Here is a 22,751-nt window from a genome sequence, read left to right on the forward strand (position 1 = left end):
TACTTGAGCACTGGTAACACAGCTGGTCAAGGGAATGCATGCATGCAGTGTTTTCCTGTGACTGCTGTCTGTACAAACCTAGCTTGTGGGATTGGCATCACATCCTTTTAGAGATAGCACATGCTCATCTCCTTTCTCCGGGAGGTTGCAGCGATGCATGCCATTGAAAAATACAACCGAGTATTCAAAGAAACTGGAAAAAGCATGAGATATCGCAAAAGAAATACTGTACATGAATTTAATCAGAGCATTTATGGCCTTTATTTAATACTATGAACAAACAGAATCTCTCAGACCTTGCACCTTTTCCTACCATACAGGCTTGAGCCATCCTAGAACATGATAAAACACTTTTTTTTTGTACCCACTACACAACACATGCAGAAAATATTGAAACTCAACTGAACTGCATATATACACAATGTGGTCTTAGTTGCTTAAAAAAGAATTATTTCCTTTAGAAAACATTTTTATGCCAGTGTAAAAGTTGGTAAGTCTAAAAACACTAAGCAAGCTGTACTTCTAAACAAAGATTATATCCTCTTCACAGCATCATCAATCTCAGAGATTTGCTGCTTCAGCTGGCTCCACTGTTCTGGATTCAAAGAGATGCCTGAAATGATTACAAAAATGGATGTTAGGGTCATGTGACGCAATAGTGTTTACCAACTGGAGCGCTCGGTCAAGATACGATTTACCTTTCCTTCCGGGCTTCATTTCGCCCTCCTGGTCCATCCAGTACTCGCGAATGTCAATCAGCACCTTGCCTTTAAAGTCACGGACGCTCACATACCTCATCTTCCCGATCTGAAACACATACCAACTCAATACTAGCTGCTCACAAACTATCAACTACGCATCACGGTGCCAGAATAGAGCAACCAAAGTTCAGGGGGAAAAAAAAATAATAATTCACAAGGGTAGAATAATTAATACATTATTACATTACGCACTTCAGAATGTGTGAGAGGACTCACACAAAGCCAAAATGTATTCAAAACTTCAAGTACAATAAAAACAATTGCAGTGCCTCTTACTTGGAACATGTTATCATCTTTGTTGCTGCCTTTGGAAGACCCGCCTGCCCTGGAACTCTCCCCAGACTTCTGTTTCTTTGAGGGCTTCTCAGGTGGGGTTGGCTTCTTCCTTTTGGCCTGTCATAAGAAACGCAATCCACATATTCATAGAGAATAACCTGTACCTGTCAGACGCTAAGCACACAGCTGAAATGCTACAGAGCCTGCCATTTCAACCACATCTAGTCCCAAACTGATGTTAAGATTCTAATTCATAAAACATGACAAGGCTGTATTAACAACAACCCAAGCACACACCTTTGTCTCCACTTCACTGTCAGAGTCGCTACCAGAGGTGGAGGTTGACAACACTTCCTTTGATTTTGGCATTCTGAAAGACAATATGTTGGGGATTATACAGCAAGTATAATAAATAAATGTATATACTCAGTTGCTTTCATTTACTAGTAGTGACCTATACATCAGCATTAGATTGATAATTAAGAACGTTACAAAATGTGATCAAAATGGATGGCCACGATAAAATGTATGTTTGCAAAGATGGCACTTTATAATGTCACTATATACCAAAGCATAAAGAGCTAGCGCAAGCGCATTTTCTAGCTCTACCACGAGCCACTTTACTTTCGTTTTCGGCTAGCTAGCTCAATTGTGAATTTTGAAATATGATAGCTAGAGACATTGTTCCATTAGTAACATTGAACAGAACGCTGTAGGACTTGTTAGGATAGTTAATGCGCAATTTTCCGCTAACACTAGTTAGTTAAGAATACCTCACAGTCTTGCATGTGTAGGTAGCTAGTTAACCAACAAGCAACTGTAACGTAAACGCCAGATGAAATTAACGTTATCTAGCTAGCTAACGTTACAATTGCAAAATTTCGAACATGGCCTGCTACCAAGCTAACGTAGCTTGTTAGCTCTATTTTATTCAGTTAGGTAGCCAACTTGCGTTTCTTACTATTGATTTTTGTAGCTAGCTATCAAGCCGGTCGGAATTATTCTATCGTAAATTAGTTGGCTTGCCGTAGTAGTAGATGCTCAAAAGTTAGCTTGCATGAGGATTAAAATCTAATTTTATCGCACACTTTTCTCGTAGGCCCACGAAACGAATGCAATTGTGCTTAAGAGTACTCAATTCACCGCAGAATTGCATCAATTTATGCAGAAAGCTAAATGCAATATTTTACTCTTCACACATTCACGCATCTTCATAGCTAGCTAGTACGTTACTCAACGGTGGTTAAAAAAACAGACCACTTACTTGGAATGGAAGAGCGTTGGGAAAGGATTGTGATGCACAGGCGCGGGAAGTCTTTGGGACTAGAGTTGAATAATGACGCTATATTCACGGAAATCAAGTTGGCGCATCTCATGCGCAAGTTCACCAAGCAAAGATGACATAAGGATTGCTAGTTTCATCTGCGCGAGCTATCAACCCATCAGGCTATATTCAAATCAGTCTGCCCGATACGCTGAATTTGTGAGATACAAGTCTAGCGTACTATGTGGATTGTTTATTGAATCAGTACGTTCCATGGGACTTCATTGATCTTAAAATCATGCCGTAATATTCACAACACCCTGAATATTTGATCCCATGTAGCGAGTTAGCGCTTCTCAGCGCTGGTCCACTTACATTATAGGGTATGCTTTTGTAGAATTCTGATTTGCACAAATGCACTTAAATACAGTACATACAGTAAATTATGGATAGGCTAATGGGTACACTCAATAGGAAGGGCCACTGAGATGATATTAATATAAGTTAATCAGCGCACATATATGACGTGTGCAAACAAGAACATTTTGGGAAGTTATACGGATGGCAGTTGTACAAAAGGAAGGCATAACACTGAATAACACTGGTTTGATTCAATTTAAATACATTCATAAATTGGATACATTCAATATATTAGCCCCAACACCTCTAGACACACATAATGAATTAATGAATATTGTTTACTTACAGAAATCCTAAAAACAAACATTGGCCACAAGATTCTTGTAAATAAAGCGCAGTATCAGAATTATTGATAAATATTCAGAAAAATACTGTAAAGTAAAAATAATACAGTCATTGACATTAGCTTTCATTTCCAACATATGGAAAGTAGTGCACTTTATTAATGATTCAATGGAATCAACAAAAGACTTACATTTTTCAAATATAGTTTTTTACAATCACATTGACACTAATTTCAGAACCTTAAGGGCATTTTTCAGAACTCTAAACAGTTTTTTTCAATTGCTTGGGTACAATGATTTTATGCATTGCACTGCTGCCATACGATTGGCAGATTATATAATCGCATGAATAAATAAGGTATTCCTAATAAAGTGCTCATCGAGGGTTTTTTTTCTATGTTCTAAACCCAATTTGAATGGTGACTAAAACAGTGACCTCTAGTGGTCGATATAAACATTTCATTAAAATATACATGAAAATAAACATGCATTTCATAGGGGTACTGAAACGTTCTACATAATAAATGCATGTATACATCTGTAAAATGTGAAAGTTATGAGGCTAAACAAATATGCTCACATTCCTAACATTGAAGATATACCACAAAACATTTTTATAATTATTTCTATACATTATTAACACAAAAAGAGTAAATGCTTTTTGAACATATGATGTAAAAAAAGAAAACATGGTAATTCTGGACCTTAATTGAACCTTCATATTTAAAAAACTATTTAGAATTCAAGGCCCAGCACTTAATTTCCATGAAGGCCCACCAGTCTTGAGTGATTTGACTCCCTTGGTTAATCATAAAGGGCTAAGAAATGAACTGTGGCTTAAAGTGAAATGACTTTTGGTCCCCTAAAATGTACTGACTATGTATAAAAAATAATGTAATTCTTACACAGATCAGCTGATACGGCTGTAAATAACCCTCAAATTTAAAGTTAACCATCTGCACTCTAACATCATATTAATTGTTTCATTTCAAATCCAATGTACTGGACTACAGAGCCAAAAGCAAATAAATTGTACCACTGTCAAAATGTTTACAGACTGCACTGTATACAGACATGAACTAGCCATACGTACAGTTAAACAAGAACACTGTTTACTCGAAATAAATGAAAAATCAAGTAAAAAAAATCTCATTTGATTCTCTCTTCAGTTGCGAATTACTTGAGTAAATAGTTATTATACAATAACTGTTTAGTTAACATAATATTATGCAGTAATACATGGAGATAACATTTCTCGTTTTCGTGCACTGGCAAGTTCACAATTAAGGGACTGCCGAATGAGCAGTACCTCACTAATTCAGATCTGGTCTCATCTAATTGAAAAACATTCGTTTAGGCTGTATACAACTTTTCTTAGTGTTACTTAATTTAATAGCACTTTCTGATAAACCAGTTTTTGAATGCAACGATTTTTAATAAAGCTGAAAATGTTTAAATACGTGATAGTACTGAAATGAATCCCACCTTCCTGTCCTTTAAGCGTTCGAAACTACAAGTTCCATCACCCACAAGGCGTATGCGCATGTTCAATATTAGGCATTTCCTGGTCTGACCTTCTAATATAAATCGGAAGGGTGAGGAGTCAGAGTTCGTCAGAGAACAGGAACCCAATGATTCCCATATGCCCAGTAGTCTCCTTCACCTATGGTAAGTAAATCTAAATTAAATAATACACAGAGCATATGTTTTTTGGTGGAACGATCGAGAATAAGATCTGGAGTGTTCATCTAGATGGGCTGGCTAGCTAATGCGTCCACAAAGCTACTTATCGTTGACAGTTTTGCTCCGAATATTGTGCGAGGATAGTCGGTTTACACGGTAAACGTTCACCCACCATTTCTCTCTGCAGTGCCCAGCCGGCTAGGTGAAGATGCCAAAATGGCCACCGGCAACTACTTTGGATTCCCCCATGGTGCCGCGCAGTACAGGTAAAATTGGCTGTGATAACGTTACAAGATAGCCTTTCCTTTGAGAGTGAGACGCTAGCCGTTTAATCGCCATTGAGGCTGCCTGTGTGGATACTGCAGTTGTTGTTCATCGAAGGTAGGGGAGGGGAGGGGGTGTGGGATAGGGCAGAGGGAGAGGGGGAGGGGGGAAGACTAAGGAGAAGAGGACGGAGGTGGGGGTGGCGAAAGAGTATGCAGCACCAAGCTAATGCAGTACGGTGGTCATATTGCTTCGACGTTTCACTGGTCTGCAGTGGATTTTCCAAGGGTTTTACTGCTGTTTTCGGAGCGTTAATATTGATAAACGCGCACGTGCAGTTTCTCTGCAGAGAGGCTTGGCGTGATATGATTTTATACAAGCCCATGGTAAAATTATGCAACCTTGACATAACGTCCAGCATCAGCTAGCTACGTAAATGAAGCAGTTAAGATATACGTATTAATACAGCTAACTCTTCTGATTTTAGTATGGGAATACATACGAGTGCTCTTGGGAAAAGCCCATTCAAAGCAGTCATACATTCACTAGCATTGCAAATGATTCAATGATGAATAGTTTGCTTAGAAAGTGTCTGTTTAACAAAAAAAAAAAAGGAAACGTCGTGTTCTGTCAACGTCAACCATTGTTATTGAGTTTATGAAAAACGTAGCGGGCACTATATACAGTTAACAATTGGAAAAATAAAAGCTTACGGGTTTCTTGTTTTTTTTTTTTTTTTGGAGCAAAATGATATAGCAAGAGAAAAGGTTAAAACGTTTAGAAGGGCTGCCCCAAGACTATTGCAGATTACTTCTATGCATTTCTTTTAAATTTTTATACACCATATGTTCGTATCCAGGTTATCTGTTATGCAGTGTTCTTTACTGCAGCAGTTGCATTTTTCAATGAGAAATTTAATTATTTAGGCTCTGCTTTGTCAGTAGTATTGTATAGTGTATACTACAGGGTTGTATACGTCTAGTGTTAACACTAGAACTACCGTTGTAATTTATAAGAACAAGATAAAATGTAGACCATTGTCTATTAAAGGAAATGAAGAAAACGTATCACAATGCACCATGTTTTGTGCAGTTATATACATGGTTCGTTGACATTGTGCAAGGTCATGATTAAGTGACCTTGGGTGGTAAAAAAGTGGACCATTCTCTTTGTTTCTATTTTTCAATTTCTATAGGAGAGCCTCACTGTGCTGTATATGGCTTCCCTGTCTGTGTAATCTGCATACCTGCTATCCCAGTTGTTCTGCATTGGGAGTGTTGCAAATTTGCCTGTTTTCCATCCTGGGTGGTGCCAGTCTAAATTAGTTACAAATCATTTAAGTTGAAATGCACCACAGCTAGAAGCAACATGGTTATTCATAATTTTATTGCAGGAATTCTTGAAAAAAATGGGGCAGTCACAAATGCTTGCCATGAGACACCAGGGTTTCATGTTTTGTACTGGCACATGCCAACTAATTGTACAATTACTTATGGCAATTGACATGCATTTTCCCAGCTTTTCTGTTGGTATGTCTGAACATTTAATGTTTTTTTTTGTTTTGTTTTTTTCCCCCCCCTCCCTATCTTGATCTTATTCTACTGAGTTTGTTTGTATTTTGGTCATAATATTGTATTTTCTATGATGATATAATTGTGTGAACCATTGTGTGCTTCTGAGAATACAAGGAAAGAATGCCTTTGTAGTGCATTCTTGCCTTACTGTATACCTGCTTCAGTCAAAATGCCATCCCACCCGTTGCTTAAAACAATTCTAATGTACCTTGTTGATGGTCTCATACATGTATACTAAGAAGAGTGATTCAGAAATCTACTCTAAACATTTTGTGCAGGTTTGAAAGAATTCTAGTTATTATTTTCACATTTAACTTTGTTTTAGAAACTAAGCTTGTAGGTTGACATTGCTGTTGTAATTCCTAATCTTCTCAAAGGGAAGTCTATCAACAGGGTGTGTTGTGTGTGTTTTGTTTTTTGTTTTTTTTTGTCGTTTTTCCCCTCCATAGCAACAGCAAAGAGTATCCAACAATTAAAGATAGACAAGGATCCAATGTGGAAATCTGTCAGGGGTGTGCAATCAGTTTGTCTGCTTTAAATTAATTTGGTTTATCCATCATTGTTTCTTTGTTAATTCCTGAAAGCAGTTTATTTAAATTGCAGTTGGTGTTGTTCTTTCACTGTAAAGCCATGCGATTCTTGTTCATGGCTGCTACTTTTCTTTTAATTCATCCATTCTTCATAATTTGCAGTTTTGTTTGTAATGACTGATACACACAGGCTCAGTATCCACATTTTCTGAATACACTAATTTTTCACGTGTACATATGTGCTGCGAATCAACGCGTCACAAAACCTTTCTTATAAAGCTGACAGTTGGTGACATGTTGCTTAACCAATACCCAAACACAGGCACTCTTGTGCTGAATTCGATCTATTTAAAAAAAAAAGATATAATAATATTGACACACGTGGGTAGAGTTTTAGAGAATCTGGTTTCAGTGGAATAGAACCACTTCTAATATGCTCTAAATACTTACAGGTTCCGTGTTCTAGATGAGATTTTCTAGCTGCAGTTTACATTTTTAGTAAAATCCGGTTTCTATAGAGCTCTCATTTTAGGAGCTTTTGTTCCTGAGAATTGATGTGCTCTCAGGGGGCAAAATGTTTTTGGGAGCACATCTACTAATTGGAATGCATTAGTGTGCTGCAAAAATGTTAAACTTCGGAGCGCATCTTCCTTGAGGAAAATAATACTGGCATAAACCCCTGAAAATTTATAAAAATGTAAAGTTTTTTTGTATCATGTTTTCTTCAGGAAAAAATATGGAGATATTCTGTGTGCCTGGGAAATTGCTTACTACTGCCTAATCCCAAATCCCTTGTCTCTGTTCAGCTTAAAAGGCCAGAAGATTAGTTTCCCCTCTCCTCCCTCCAACCCATTTCCTGTCTCTTTCTCTCTCTCTCTCTCCCTCTCTGCAGTCAGCAGCCCACGGCCGGGGTAGCCTACACCCACCCCACCACGGTGGCCAGCTACACGGTGCACCAGGCCCCGGTGGCGGCCCACACCGTGGCGGCTGCGTACGCGCCCGCGGGGGCCACGGTGGCCATGGCTCGGCCGGCTCCGGTGGCGGTGGCAGCGGCGGCCACGGCCGCGGCCTACGGGGGGTACCAGCCCACGCACACCGCCGCCGACTACGCCTACGCCCAGCGGCAGCAGGAGGCTCCGCCCCCGCCCCCGCCCGTCACCACGCAGAACTACCAGGTGACCCGCTGGACGCAGTCCATGCTCCGTTTATCGTCTCGTGCCGCCTTGAACGCAAAGAGCATAACGCATTCTCTCTTCAATGGCTGTGCAAGTCAGTCTTGAGTCATTCCCTCACTATTTCTATTAATACAGTTAAGCACTGAATATTCACAAACAAAATACTGAGTCTTTCACTGCACTGCTTAACCGCTGGCTTATATTCAAGAACCCCGCTGAACAGCAGAAGGATTTCCCATCAGGAAGTACTAGCCCAGATCTCCTATCTTTGTATTTATTTATTTTGCTTGCTTTTAAAAACCGTCCAATTATACCATCTGCAAACATGATTAGGTTTGATCTCACTAGCATTTCCTGAAGTAGTTTGGCCCCGGTTCACTGAAGCCTCTCAGGTCTTTGATGTGGCGTGGCGTGGCGTGGCGTGGCCTCACGGTGAATGCTCCTTAACCAGGTTGTGCTTCGTATGTTGTTCCAGGACACCTATTCGTATGTGCGGTCCACAGCCCCCGCCGTAGCTTATGACACTAAACAGTACTACCAGCAGCCTACGGCTACGGCGGCTGTGGCCACTGCTGTCGCGCAGCCACAACCCTCTGTGGCTGAGTCCTACTATCAGACAGGTACGCTTAGCACATCCTGGGAGTCAACATGGAAGAAAAGTCTCCAAGGTCAATACTCTATTTTATTCATTTTCATTTTTGCTTTTCATTCAGTCTGTGTACAATTTTCAAATGCGGATTTCAGGGGGGGGGGGGGAAATAGTCTAGGCTATGACTGGCAGTTTAAAAATGCATGCTTCTGTTTTTTTCCCCCCCTTTTACTCTGTGTATTCAATGTACAGTATACTCTATTTTGAAGTTGCATGCTTTGATTGTGTCATCACATTTGATTGAAGGAAAATTGTTTTGGCGTCAGATTATTAACCCATGTAGATGATGGTTAGTTGAATAGTAGGTCTTATGAATGACCCCGTCCACTTTTTTTCCATTTACAAATATGTCTTGTCTCCATCTCCTTAGCTCCAAAGACGAGTTATAGCCAAGGGGCCACAGCGTACACACAGAGCCAGCAGACGCGTCAGGTTACAGCCATAAAGCCAGCCGTGCCCAGCCCCGCCACCTCCACCTTCTCCATCTACCCCGTGTCCTCCACCGTGCAGCCGGCCGCCGCTACGGTGGTGCCGTCATATTCCCAGAGCCCCACCTACAGCACCGCCGCCGTCACCTACTCGGGTGAGAGCCGCTGCCTGGGACTGACAATTTTGGGGTTTTTTTTTTTCTTCTTTTTTCTTCCCCCCCCCCCTCTACTCTCTACCATTCGTATTCATGCATTTTTGATGCAGTCGCATGTTTCATTGATCCCTTCACAGGAGTGTTGTGAGGAAAAGGTGTGCCGTCTTGATTTGAAACTTGTATAGATATTCATGACTTGTATAGATATTCATGATGTGCGGGTTCCTGTGATTCAGAGCTCGCTGTGTTGCTCCGCTCTGTACAATCTTGAGTGGCACTGTGCGTGCTCTGTCAGTCCTCCCTTACACTGTCCAGCAAGAGCTAGTGAGCTCGGATACACAGAAATCACACTGTGCGACTCTTGTGTGATCCTCACGCAGAGATGTAATTTGACCCAACACCCATGAATTAATACCTTCTTAGTCCTGGCTGTGATGAGTCATTGTTCCTGCATTGCAGTACGTTCGCTGTCAGTCAGGTCCCGCTTAGCTGCACTGCAGCAAAATGGCTGCTTCCCAGCCGTGTCTGTGCGAGACCTAACCGCTCCGGGTGTTTCTGCAGGCACGTCGTACTCCGGATACGAGGCGGCCGTGTACTCTGCTGCTTCGTCCTACTACCAGCAACAACAGCAGCAGCAGCAGCAGCAACAGCAGCAGCAGCAGCAGAAGCAGGCCGTGGCAGCAGCAGCAGCCACTGCGGCCTGGACCGGCAGCACCTTCACCAAGAAGACCCCCTTCCAGAACAAGCAGCTCAAACCCAAGCAGCCCCCCAAACCCCCCCAGATTCACTACTGCGATGTGTGCAAGATCAGCTGCGCCGGGCCTCAGGTGAGGCCTGCCGTTTCCCTGGCAACCGAAGGGATCACATGACCATCGTGGGAATGTGAAATTACGCTAACACTGGCCAAGCAAACCTCAGAGGAGCATTTTGCATGCATGCCAAATCAGAAAAGCTAAGGGCTGCAGACATTGCAGGCTTTCTTTCCACGAGCTTGTCAAAGTCATGTTCTGATGGCTGCTGAAAATAAAATGCTGTCTTTTTATTTTTTATTATTATTTTTATTTTTTGCATTTTTGTAGTTTACTGGTTTAACTTTCAAATGTAATTTTCTGAGTTTCTGCTATGATGGCCCTATGCATTTGGGCTTTCCGTGCGAGCTGTCTGCTGTTGCACGGCTTGCCATCAGGATGCTTGTAGAAGTAAGTTAATGGGTGAATGTGCATTTCTCAGACGTACAAGGAGCACCTGGAGGGGCAGAAGCACAAGAAGAAGGAGGCCGCGCTGAAGGTGTCCCAGAGCGGCAGTGCGGGGGGCTCGGGCGGGGCCTCCAGCACCAGCTCGGCCCGGGGCACTCAGAACCAGCTGCGCTGTGAGCTGTGCGACGTCTCCTGCACAGGGGCCGACGCCTACGCCGCACACATCCGCGGGGCCAAACACCAGAAGGTAACACCGGAGAGGTCCTCGGGCTCCTGCTGTTCTCTGTGGTCCCGCCCCAGTGTCCATTTTTAGGCCGGGGCTTGTGCACCATTTCCTCTGATCTCTGAAGTGCAGATGTTGGTGTGTCTTGAACTCCAACTCGTTTTAATTCAGACATCTGGCATTGTTAACAATCCCCATTTGCTTCTCAGTTGGAGAAAATATGTAGCTAAGGGTAATGATCCTCTCGGGCATACAGCAAATTTATGAGGGAGCACTGACTTCATTGACCTCAGACATGCCTCGACTTCCCTTAGTAGAATGGACCATGTTATGATTGCCATTCCTTTGCCTAACTATCCCTGTGGTGCTTGTCTCCAAGCTAACTAATGCTTACACTGTGGGGGAAGAATGGAGGTACACATTTCTTTGAACGATTATGATCTTACATGTTCTTGTTGAGGAAACTTGAATTGTCACGCAGTCTCTGGTTAATCTCTTTTTTCCATGTGTGGGGTATGCTCTCGAGAGCTTAGTACCTCAGCGTTTCCCTGTATTGTTGCCCACTCTTCCTGCAGGTGGTGAAGCTGCACACCAAGCTTGGGAAGCCCATCCCTTCCACCGAGCCCAGTGTGGTCACCCAGACGCCCACGGCCACCACCGCTGCCCCCAGCAAGGCCGCTGGGCCTGCGGTCAGCAGCGTGACGAGCAGCAGCGCGGCCACGCCCGCCTCCTCCTACCTGAAACCCGTCAACCTCGTGGGCGGGGCCTCCACCGCCGCGGGGCAGGCCAAGGGCCCCAGCCCTGTCGCTCCACCCACCGGCTCTTCAGCCATCAAGAAGGTGAACACACCCAAGATCAATTTCGTAGGTAAGGTATTCGATTACAATTCAGTTTCTTTTTATTTATTTATTTTTATCAGTTGACAAATATTTGACATGCAGTTTGAAGTAAGGTTCCAAATATGTGTTTAACCTCTTAGACAATGGTCATTCTATCTGAAAAAATCTGTCTGTTAATCTCTAAAATTGGCCAAATTAGGAGATTTGCAGCAGGGTGCTGGAGTGTCCGGATGAGGCCAGCCATAATGCCAGGAGCAGTCATCATTTTGCCTGCAACAATCAATCTTTAAGCCCTGCTGAAGGCCAAGGCACTGAGAAATGTCTGCTTTTATCCTTCAAGGCGAGAGTGTGAAAAGTGGCCCAGGTTGTTGGTGTCCACGTTGACCGTTTGTTTGTGCAGGGGGAAATAAACTGCAGACCACGGGTTCTAAGGCAGAGGACGTGAAGGCTGTTCAGCCCCTGCTGACCACCCAGACCCAGGAGGCCAAGGCTGATCCTGTCGCCGAGTCTCTGTCCACACAGTCTGCTCTCGCAGCCCTGCAGAGCGACGTCCAGCCCGTCGGCCATGACTACGTGGAAGAGGCAAGTTGGGGTTGTATTGTGTGTTCATTATTAGGTCCCTGGTGAAGAACACTGACTGTTTCATGTACGTTCTTTGGACATGCACATGCAGGTTGGTTATATAATAATGATTTTCTTTAGTAAATGTGGGGTGTGTCCTAGACAAAGACTTATTTTCTAGACGCACCTAAATGTGAAATGACTTTTGGATTAGTGTTATTGAATGTACTGTGCCCTGTGTGATTCTGTTTGGTGTATCCAAGCAAATCTTTCTGTTAAGGCATTTTCCCGTAAACATAGAAGTATAATAAATGTCACAATTAGGATTTTGCATTGGATCCTTGTGGGGTATATTAAGGGTGCCACGTAAAACATTCTGTTTCAGGTACGCAACGATGAAGGCAAAGTTATCCGATTCCACTGCAAGCTGTGTGAATGTAGCTTTAATGATCCAAATGCTAAAGAGATGCATTTGAAGGGACGGAGACACCGCCTGCAATATAAGGTTTGTGATGGACAATCCCTATCAATCAGCCATGAATCTAAATTCATCATTGGAATATTTTGCACTGTAAGGGGTCGCAGAGTGGGTGAGCAGTATTTCTGCTTCCTTTGCACAGAAAAAGGTGAACCCTGACCTCCAGGTGGAGGTGAAGCCCAGTATCCGTGCTCGGAAGATCCAGGAGGAGAAGATGCGGAAGCAGATGCAGAAGGAGGAGTACTGGAGGAGGCGCGAGGAGGAGGAGCGCTGGAGGATGGAGATGAGGTTAGCACAGTGATGGCCTCTGCAGGCAGCAGCCCTTCCTCAAGACGCACCATGATGATCTTGTGATTAAAGTTATAAAAAATGGGTTTAAGTGCATTTTTGCATCAAAACAGAACGCACCACAATGCAGGTTTGGCTTCACGTTATTTTTGAAGTTATTTTACTGGTTTGGTTTCAATCCCCATGAATCCACAGTTTCAGCATTTAGGACTTCACTGATGATTTATTTCAAGTGCAGGTCTGCCAATTAATCAAGGCAAAATGTAGGCCAGCCTCTTTCAAAAGGAACCATTTGCCATGGCATATTGCAGGAAATAAGAGCATTAGATCCAACATCATTCCTGAATTGAATATGTACTATTCATTTGTGTGTGAATATGGTGGACTTTAGTCTATGTCCTTGGGTGTTTGAGGGAAGATGGTGACCCCATGGTCCCGTTTGTCCATGCAGGCGCTATGAGGAGGACATGTACTGGCGTCGCATGGAGGAGGAGCAGCACCACTGGGACGAGCGCCGCAGGATGCCTGACGGAGGCTATCCCCCGGGCCCCCCGGGGCCGCCTGGCCTGCTGGGGGTCCGGCCTGGCCTGCCTATTCCACAACCACAGGGACCTGTGGTGAGCTTACTGCGGCTCTCATCCGCAGCGTCACACTACCTGTAAACCCGTTCTCTGAAGGTCCTACAAAGTCCTTGAAGATATTTTAAAAGGGGAAACTTATGGGAAGGCATGGACTCTGGTAAAATGGTCATATTGGATATATCTAGGGAAGTTGTCTGATTTGTGAATGCTGTAATTGTCTTTCAGCCACCCCGTCGCCCTGACTCCTCAGATGACCGATATGTGATGACCAAACATGCTGCTATCTACCCCGTGGAGGATGAGCTCCAGGCCATCCAGAAAATCGTTTCCATCACGGAACGAGCACTCAAACTGGTGTCCGACATCATCACCGACCAGGAGAAGGGGAAGGGGAAAGATGAGGAAAAGGATAAAGATAAGGATGTCCAGAGAGACAGGTACAGCAAGGAACATGGCTGCCACTTTGTATATATCCAGCTCCAGGGGCTGCAGTTAAGCTTTACTTAATCGTCTGTGCTGCTCTGGCTGAAGGCACCAGTGTTTTTAATTTTTGTAATTTTTTTTAAAGTGTTTGAAAAAAGCAACAGTATAATGCAACTGCTCCTCTTATGAGGGATGTGACATTTGTTTGGATGCAGTTTTGTGTTCATGCTATTCTGTGTGTTTGGTGCTGGTGTCTGTGTGTTGTTTCATCCGTCTCCTCCCTTTCTTCGTCCCAGGGCTCTTAAAGGTGTGATGAGGGTGGGAGTACTGGCCAAGGGCCTCCTCCTCCGGGGGGACAAGAATGTCAGCCTGGTCCTGCTCTGCTCTGAAAAACCCACCAAGAGCCTTCTTGCATCCATTGTGGAACACCTCCCCAAACAGCTCACGGTACAAGCTTCCTCAGTTCTTGTCTGTCAACCAACTGCAATCCAGTAATACTGGCTAGAGGTCAAGTTGGCTCAAGATTCTTAAATGTTATACATATCATTGAACTGTTCCTTGAGTAGTCCAGAGATATCTACTGCAGTGATCTTTAGCTAACTACAGAGCGGAAATAAACATTTAACTAAATGATAAAACCTCTTTTTTTGAGCTTTACGTTCGATCAACTTGGTACTAAACCCTGCTCAGTGAGCTCATTGACGCTTCTCACTTTTGGTCTGAGGACACATCTGGATTTCATGATGCGCTAGTTTCATAAAGGCAAAGTTGTGAACAGGACTATGTGTACTATTCATCTACGGTGTTGTCCGTAGTGTGATCTATGGGACGTCTTGGGTGTATGAGTGTCATTACTAATGCAAGTGTACCTAAAGACATTGGCTGAGCTCATAGCATGATGAAATGCAGCCATGCTGTACCTGGAGTCCTCCGTCTGTGTATGAATGCTAATCCTAAATTTGGGCTTGAAGATGGTGACTCCGGAGAAGTACGAAGTGAAGGCCTCCATCCCGGAAGCGGCCATCATCCTGACTTCCTGCGGTGACTCCAAGATGGAAGTGACCATTACGCTGACCTCGCCCACCATCCGGGAGGAGAACGCGCGGGATGGAGGTTGGAAAGAGCAGGGCACTTCCTTTCCTACTCACTGTGAAATAAATCTCCAAATTTATTTGTTCTATCCTGAAGAGCCCATTTGCTGGCACAGAGCAGACAGTAATTGTGGGAGTTGTAGTCATTGAATGCCATCTGCCATTTAAGTTTTGTTTCTCTAAGAAACTGAAATGAAAGGCGGGAGGGGGGGAGAATGTATTTTTTCCAGGATAAAAAGTGTGTTCATGAGATCTTCCCATGCTCTTATGCCTTCCAAAGCCTTGGAATGTGAAGTATTTCTAGATCACCCATTAATGCATTGATGCAAGGTGTTACTGTAAGACCTGTCCCTGGTTCTTATAAGTTACATCATAGGCAGAATGTAGTCAGATTTAACACACCGCTCTTATGCATATAGAGTCTGGCTAGACTTGCACAAAGTATTAAATATTTTTCATCAAAGAATTTAAATGACACGATCCAAGGCAAAGACCTGTTAATGGAAGTTATTGGAGTGTGATATGACCCACAGTTAACATGGGGTTGCATAGCAGGGCCCCCGTAATGCATTTTGTGCTTTAAGTGATATTTTTATAACTCCAAAACACTTGCAGTTTTGGTGGATCTCCCATTGCTTCTTGGGTCATTTGAAACATTCCACTGCAGCCGAAAGGTTGGGTCAGATACTGTTTCGTGTGCCAGCAGAGAAGCTCTAGGGTCACTGTAACACTTGCCAGTGCTCTTAGCTTTCCAGAAATCCAAAAAGCATGATCAGTGTTTGCATTGTGTAATTCTAGTTAGGTCCCAGGTAAGATTCATTTTTGTTTCCTGTGTTCTCAAATCTCCTCTCCCCCAACCCAACTTCAAACAAATCCTTTCCCCGATGGGTGGCTCTGTCGTTTAGGAATCTTCTAATGGAAGCCTTTTCATTCCAGATGCTAACAAACGACAGTAAACCCACTTAGAGCAAGAAAGAAAGGACCCATTTTGTAGGCAACAGTCCTACCTGACCAAGAACATCCCCACAGGAAACAAATATTTATTTTGTCTGGAGAGAAGTTCACCCCTCTGAGGTGCCCAGTGCAGAGAAATTGCTCCCCTGAGTGAATCTGTTCATTTTCAGACCCAAAATGCACTGATGACAGTGAAAAATGACACAATGTTCATGAACAGAGGCCCTTTTGGATACAGTGCCTACAGTGCCTTATCCCTTCATAAAACTGTATAATATTTATAAGGGGTCATTCCGTGTGATAACAACATGCTCAAAATGGAAAATACCCTCTGATTTTCTTAAATGTGCACATTTTCTTTGTCAAAGATGCTGCTCTGGCCAGATATATATATCTTAAATACACTTAAAGAAGAGGATCATTGTTGATGACAAAGGAGGCACAGATAAGCACAACTACAGTTTATCTTCATATGTGACACGCAGTGGATGTCATGCTAAATCTTACTGCATGTTGAGCTGTCTGTTTTACCAGAATTATTTGCTCTGTTTTTAGGCTGACAGACCTGTGTCTAATCTAATGTGATTTTGGAAGATTAGCCAATTTGCAAGTATAATTTTACAAAACAAATGGTACAACGAACACATTACCTTTTTTGAGGTTAAAAAAGGAAGCATTAGTGAGCAATTCCAATTCCAAAAAATAACCATTTCATCAGCCTGTCAAGTTATTTAAGATATAAATTAACATTTTTGCTCAAGTAGTGCCTTTGACCGGAGGATGTGCCAACTTTCAAGGAAATCGGGGTTCCGTCCAAAGCCAGGTTTATATCACAGAGAATGACCCTCCAGAAAAGATATCGCTTGACTAAAGATGTTGAGTGCAATTTAAGGAAAAACTGACACAACCTGCCCTCAAATGAAAGGCGAAAAGGCAATGTCACAGCCAGTGTCACTGCCTATTTTGGCTTACTTAGGGGAGTATCGGTAAACTTCAGGGAGGAAGGCTTTGTGAGAGGAATCTGGTTGAACCTGGGTTTACAGCCATCAGTGCAGAATGACTGGGGTTTAAAGCCAGCTGATGAGGTGTGCATGCAGTGATGTCCTAACCCTCGCTGGGAGCTTCTCTTCTTTCCAGCAAGAACCGCCGTCTCCCTGTATCTGTAGCTTTTTTTTATTTTTTATAAGTCCAGTCCAAAGCCTTCTCACATCATCTTCAGTACTCGTCTCCAGTCAGGGGCTGCTTCCACAGCTTCGGAAGGATTTTTGACCAGGGTTTTCACCAAGCACTCTGCCACACCTGCCAAGCGATGCTAGGGATATGCACCAAGCTGGTCTGATCTCCATTAGGTCATTTGTCTTTCCACCATAACCCATTTTGATCTGTCAGTCTGTGTCTCCAGGAGGGGTGTTTGCCACAGGGGACTAAGTTTTTTTTTTTTAATTACTGAAGTTTGATTTTTGTTGGTTCCCTGATTTAAAAAAGAAAAAAGAAAAGAAAAAGAAACGTTCATTAAAACTACTACTTGTGTAGTAATGACAGTGGTCATTTTTTGTCCTTAAATCTAAGCTGTGGACACACCCATATATTTATTGGTTGGATAATAGCATTGGTTGCAGATGCAAAGCAAAATATGTCCATAATTTTATTTTATTTTTGTATCCCCCCCCACCCCATTTTCTATTCCTGTCCTCAATAATCCAGGAGGTACATGCATTCATGTTTTCATGTAGCAGCTTCAGAATCATTGCTACCCATTTCCTATCCTTGTCTGTGATTGATTATAACCTATTTGGTGTTGTGTGCCATTTATAGTTATAGGAAGTTACTGTAGAACATAGGAAATGGTTAACTTGTGTAAATATAAGCCTCTATTCTCTGGAAGTGCTACATGATGATGATTAGACCTAGGAAGTGAAGGATTTACTTTTGCTACCTCCTGAGTTTGGGTAACTTAATTTCAGGTAAATTACTCCAAGTGCCAAATTGGTCACCTTGGAAACTTCTATAGGTAATAATATAAACACCGGGTAGAGATATTGGCTGTTTTTCAGAAACGTACAATCATTCAGTCGAATGCTGTCCCTTGACCCAAAGCCTTTCATGATGGAAACAAATAATTGGAGACGAGTGGATTTCCATTTTGGCAGGAACATTTTGTTCAGGTTTTCAGTGTAGTCTCTTTCCGCAGTAAGGAATGTCTCTTGCTGTCGTTATGTAGGGTAGGCTTTGTGAACGCTCATGGTCTTAAAGGGAGCTGATATCTGGAGAAGGCTTGGTATGTGTGGCAATGTGTTTCCAAGAACGTCTTGCTGACCTGGTCAAACACCCTCACCACCCTTTGATAATTCGATCCATTTTTAGATGTAACCTCGGGTTTGGTGAAAGACCCAGCGGACGTCTTGGACAGGCAAAAATGCCTTGACGCTCTGGCTGCTCTACGCCACGCTAAGTGGTTCCAGGTTTGGAACATCATTTTACTTTCTTATTGTAGCCTTATGAGATGCATTTCTTTATTTTTATTTAATTTTTAATAAAAAGCATAGTCATTTAAATTAGTCTTCATTAAATGCAAATGTGCAGAAATTTACTGTTGGATAAAAAAAAAAGAAAAAAAAAAAGAGAACCTATAAAGGGGGGAAAGAAAAAAAAAATCAAGGATGCCTACAGTATTTGCAAGTTTTGACCAGAACAATGTAACCCATAGCTAGTTGAGGCTTGTTTTTGGAATTGTATTGTTTTTATACCTATTGATGTGAACTTTATTCTGGTCATATAAAAATTGAAAGGCATCCTTGCATTTATGATTGTAGTGGTACAATATAAATACTATCTACACATAATCTAAAGCATTACTCCATAAGGCTGCAGAGTAACTTGGCATAAAAGTGTCATAAGAGCTTTCATGTTGAGCTTTTGTACTTTTTGTGATTTGGTTTTAATCGGGACTGAGAGAAAAGGAGCATCTGATTAGTTTGCTGTGATGGTGCCATAAGGCAAACACATGGGCAAAATAAAGCAGATTTCCTTGACTTCAGTTCCTGCTCTTTTTTTTTTTTTTTTTTTCTTCTGAGCTTTTTATGTAATTCAAAGTACCTGTTTGTGAACTATTTGAAACTGAGGTCAAGGTTTATAAGATGACAAGGACCCTCTCCCTGGTACATCTTACAAACTTTGAACTCTTACTAACTATGAGGTAAAATACTGCTGTTAATGGCAGCTGACCATAAAGATAGGCATGAGAACTTGACTGATCTCAAGCTTCCATTGTGAGCAGTAGTGTTGCACCTCTTTCTGAGACCCCTGCTGTGTATGAGCTGGTTGTGCATTCCTGTGGCCAACTAATCTTGACTTTGTTGCACTCAAGGCTAGAGCAAACGGACTTCAATCCTGTGTGATTATCATTCGCATTCTGCGCGATCTCTGTCAGCGTGTTCCCACATGGTCTGCCTTCCCTAGCTGGGTGAGTAACCACCATGCTGCTCGTTTTTGCCAATCTAGTCGGTCCACTCTCACTGACCCCTGGGAATGGGTTTTAATTACTCATCTGTACATGTTTTATACCATTGAAATAATGCTAATTATGCAATGTATTCATTTTAATACAGCACAAAGATGTCACAGTTGTTATGCATATGAACGATACCAGATTTATTGTTTCTCAGGATAACTCATTTTTGGTAAAGTCATATTTACAACCATATGTTTGACATTTACCCACTGTTACATAACTTCAGAGCATGTTCTGTAGGGTCCAGAGCACCATTGCCCCTGCATTTACTGATGACTACTGTTTGGATGAAATGGGCCTGTGTTTCCCAAACTTTTCAAGCCATCCTCTCCTTTCCATTCTGTGAACCCCATCTCTGATCACGTCACCAACATGTGGTAACCACTGCACAAATAATCCCCAAGCATCATAAACTACAGTAATCAAGCCTATTCCAAAAGATCAACACTCCCATGGTACTAATGATAAAAGCTAAGTAGTGCACGTACTACTTACCTAGTCTTAATGAGATGGATGAGCTTGCTATTCAGTGGGACAAGGCTGCTTCATCACTGCTGCCCTGAAATCCATCAGGGATTTTTGTTATTTTTCCACAGATCTTGCAGTTTGTATTGGAAGAAACTAACCGGCTTGTTTTTCAGGCTTTTGTGTTTAGTTAATGGGTGCCAGCTTGAGACAGCGGTTGGCTAAAACTGCAGTACTCTCCCCACACTGTTGGACTTTCCACATCAATAATCCATGGAAACCCCTGGGCGATATAACTTGTATTTCCGTTTCTTACTTGAAGTATTCACACTTCCCCAAATCTCTCTTCCCTGGTTTTCCATGTCGTTGCTCCCATTGTTTGCCATCTTTTCCCTCATCCCTCTGATCATCTCTGCTCATCACAGTTTGGGAACCCCTGGAATAAACTATTGATTCCTAATGGTGAAGTTTTGCAGCCACGAGGCGACAAAAACCCATAATTAATGGATCAAAAAAGGAGAAAAACCTGTCTAATAGATGGCAATGTGGCCACTGTTCTCTTTTAAAGGCCATGGAGCTGCTTGTTGAGAAGGCCATATCTAGTGCTTCAGGCCCCTTGAGCCCTGGAGATGCACTGAGGAGAGTCTTTGAATGCATTTCTTCTGGAATTCTGCTGCCAGGTAAGACTCAATGTGTGGGCTACTTCAGCTGTACCTGGAACTACTGTGATTCTAAAAAATGCCTTCTGTGCTGGAGTGTGGTGTGATTAAACTTCAGATTTTGACAAACTATGCTTTGGGGCAAAAATTGGTGAATCATAAAGAGGAATCCATCCATGTCTAGACAGAATCCTTGGCTAGACAGAACGACAGCAATTCTAGTACCTGCAGCCAGCTACTAATTATGCCTTGCTTTTTGTTGAACATTTTTGTGTCTGTTGATTAAAAAGAAGTGAATCGGCAATATTTCTTTTCATTTTTCGAGACCCTGAAAACAGAATGTAACCTGAAAAAGGCTGTGGCAAAACCTTTCAAAATGATGAATCATGTCCTTACTTTCTGACCAAGTATTTTTTGGAAGCCTGGGTAACTGTTGGAGTCATTCTGTTTGGGGGTTTGTGGGGATAATGTGTGCTTGCTTGTGTAGGTGGTCTGGTGTTTCAGGGGTTATGGGGATAATATGTGTGCTTGCTTGTGTAGGTGGCCCGGGGTTGGTAGACCCCTGTGAGAAGAATTCAACGGACACCTTGGGTGCCATGACCGAGCAGCAGAGAGAGGACATCACATCCAGCGCTCAGGTAAGCCCCACGCCCTGCTCGGCTCACACAAAAGCACAACCCCACTTTAGCTTTAAAGAAAGCTGCTTCATGTAGGGGGAGGGGGGGACTATGGTTGACCTTAAATTTGAGCAAAATAATTTTTATTGGTGTGGTCATTTATTTGACGTTTCACGTTTTGTCTCTCTCGTCTCGGTAGTTCGCACTCCGGCTGCTCGCCTTCCGCCAGATCCACAAAGTCCTGGGCATGGACCCGCTGTCCCAGATGAACCCGCGCTTCAGCGTGCGCAACAACCGCAAGCGCCGGCGCGAGAGCAGCGAGGGCCCGGACGGCTGCGAGGGCGAGGGCAAGAAGGACAAGAAGGACTACGACGGCCAGGAGACGCACTGAGACTAGCCTTGCTTTCGTTTCCGTTTCATCAGTATACATTTTAGTTGTGATCTCTTTAGTGTACTGTACTTGTTCTAGACCTCCCAGTTTTGTTTTATAACCGTTAAGCAGGTCTGCCAGACTGCTGCTAGCCTGGGTATTACCAAAATTCCATGTCAATGTCTGTGCTGTACTGTGTAGTTTTGGCTTCAGAATGATCTGAACAGTGGGTCAAGTGCATTCAACGTTGCTAAAGCCGATTACCCTATAGGCTACCTATTGGGTACGATACTGTAGGATTATCTGCAATAAGGCTCTGCCACAGCCTCCTGTTAACTCTGGAGCATTTTTTGTTTTCAATTGGGGGTAAGTGGGGAATTCTCTCAACAATAAAATCTTAAACTAAAGGTTGAGCAATTATATTAGTCAGGTATTTATTCATAAAAAAACCTGATTAACAATACATGCTTGTAAGAATATATATATATTTTTTAAACAAGGTCAACTTATTTCAGTCTAGCCAGTATAATGCACCCAACTTGGAATCATAAAACCATTTCTCAAAGTAATGCAATGTTCCACTTGTCAGATCTCATGCCAAATGCTTTTGCAGGTTGCCCACGGCATTGTATTAAGCTGTCACTTATTGCAGAGACATTTGTGTTTGTACTTATAATTCCATACCTTGGATCTAATTTAAACATTTTAAAGTTTAAGCTGTCAGCATTTTATTTTGACAATAACATGCATGACCTTTTTTTTTTTTTAGTTTTTTTTTTTTTTACGTGGACCGTCTTATTTACTGATTGAAGAGTAATGCCTGGCATTTAGCCCTGAATCTAATACTGCATAGTGTCTAAATCTAAAGAGGAAATGATGGTAGAAAATTGTGAGCCTGTGACAACTGCGTGTCCACTCCAGTGTTGTAGCTGTGGTTTTCAATGTACATCCATTTTCTCAGTGATGGTCATTTGCTCTGTATTACTGCTTTACAGTGGGCAGAATAAAACCATTCCAGATTGAAATGTTGCT

The 22,751-nt window shown here is 42.5% G+C and overlaps 2 protein-coding genes across 5 annotated transcripts; one reads left to right on the forward strand and one right to left on the reverse strand.

The window, feature by feature from the left end:
• Window positions 1-237: 237 nt before the first annotated feature.
• Window positions 238-2,453, reverse strand: LOC133142336 (activated RNA polymerase II transcriptional coactivator p15-like). 2 transcript variants are annotated; one of them, XM_061263499.1, is made up of 5 exons: window positions 2,302-2,453; window positions 1,335-1,407; window positions 1,038-1,154; window positions 699-807; window positions 238-613 (listed from the first exon to the last, which is right to left on the reverse strand). In XM_061263499.1, the coding sequence occupies exons 2-5, from the start codon at window positions 1,404-1,406 to the stop codon at window positions 534-536; spliced, it is 378 nt and encodes a 125-aa protein (XP_061119483.1). In that variant the 5' UTR covers window position 1,407; window positions 2,302-2,453; the 3' UTR covers window positions 238-533. The 2 variants fall into 2 exon arrangements, with proteins under 2 accessions (XP_061119483.1, XP_061119484.1); XM_061263500.1 differs by lacking the exon at window positions 2,302-2,453 and adding an exon at window positions 2,064-2,256.
• Window positions 2,454-4,572: 2,119 nt separating this feature from the next.
• LOC133141883 (zinc finger RNA-binding protein-like) lies at window positions 4,573-22,744 on the forward strand. 3 transcript variants are annotated; one of them, XM_061262685.1, is made up of 20 exons: window positions 4,573-4,673; window positions 4,876-4,954; window positions 7,949-8,231; window positions 8,707-8,899; window positions 9,251-9,463; window positions 10,025-10,290; window positions 10,694-10,906; window positions 11,458-11,749; window positions 12,122-12,303; window positions 12,668-12,787; window positions 12,903-13,048; window positions 13,500-13,665; window positions 13,855-14,066; window positions 14,349-14,499; window positions 15,024-15,165; window positions 18,462-18,559; window positions 19,465-19,560; window positions 20,642-20,753; window positions 21,273-21,370; window positions 21,549-22,744. In XM_061262685.1, the coding sequence occupies exons 1-20, from the start codon at window positions 4,637-4,639 to the stop codon at window positions 21,738-21,740; spliced, it is 3,291 nt and encodes a 1,096-aa protein (XP_061118669.1). In that variant the 5' UTR covers window positions 4,573-4,636; the 3' UTR covers window positions 21,741-22,744. The 3 variants fall into 3 exon arrangements, 2 of the variants coding, with proteins under 2 accessions (XP_061118669.1, XP_061118670.1); XM_061262686.1 differs by having other exon boundaries at window positions 8,707-8,851; XR_009710137.1 differs by lacking the exons at window positions 18,462-18,559; window positions 21,273-21,370; window positions 21,549-22,744 and having other exon boundaries at window positions 20,642-20,682.
• The last annotated feature ends 7 nt before the right edge of the window (window positions 22,745-22,751 follow it).

Source organism: Conger conger, chromosome 12 (genome assembly GCF_963514075.1).
Source record: "Conger conger chromosome 12, fConCon1.1, whole genome shotgun sequence".
Classification (NCBI taxonomy): domain Eukaryota; kingdom Metazoa; phylum Chordata; class Actinopteri; order Anguilliformes; family Congridae; genus Conger; species Conger conger.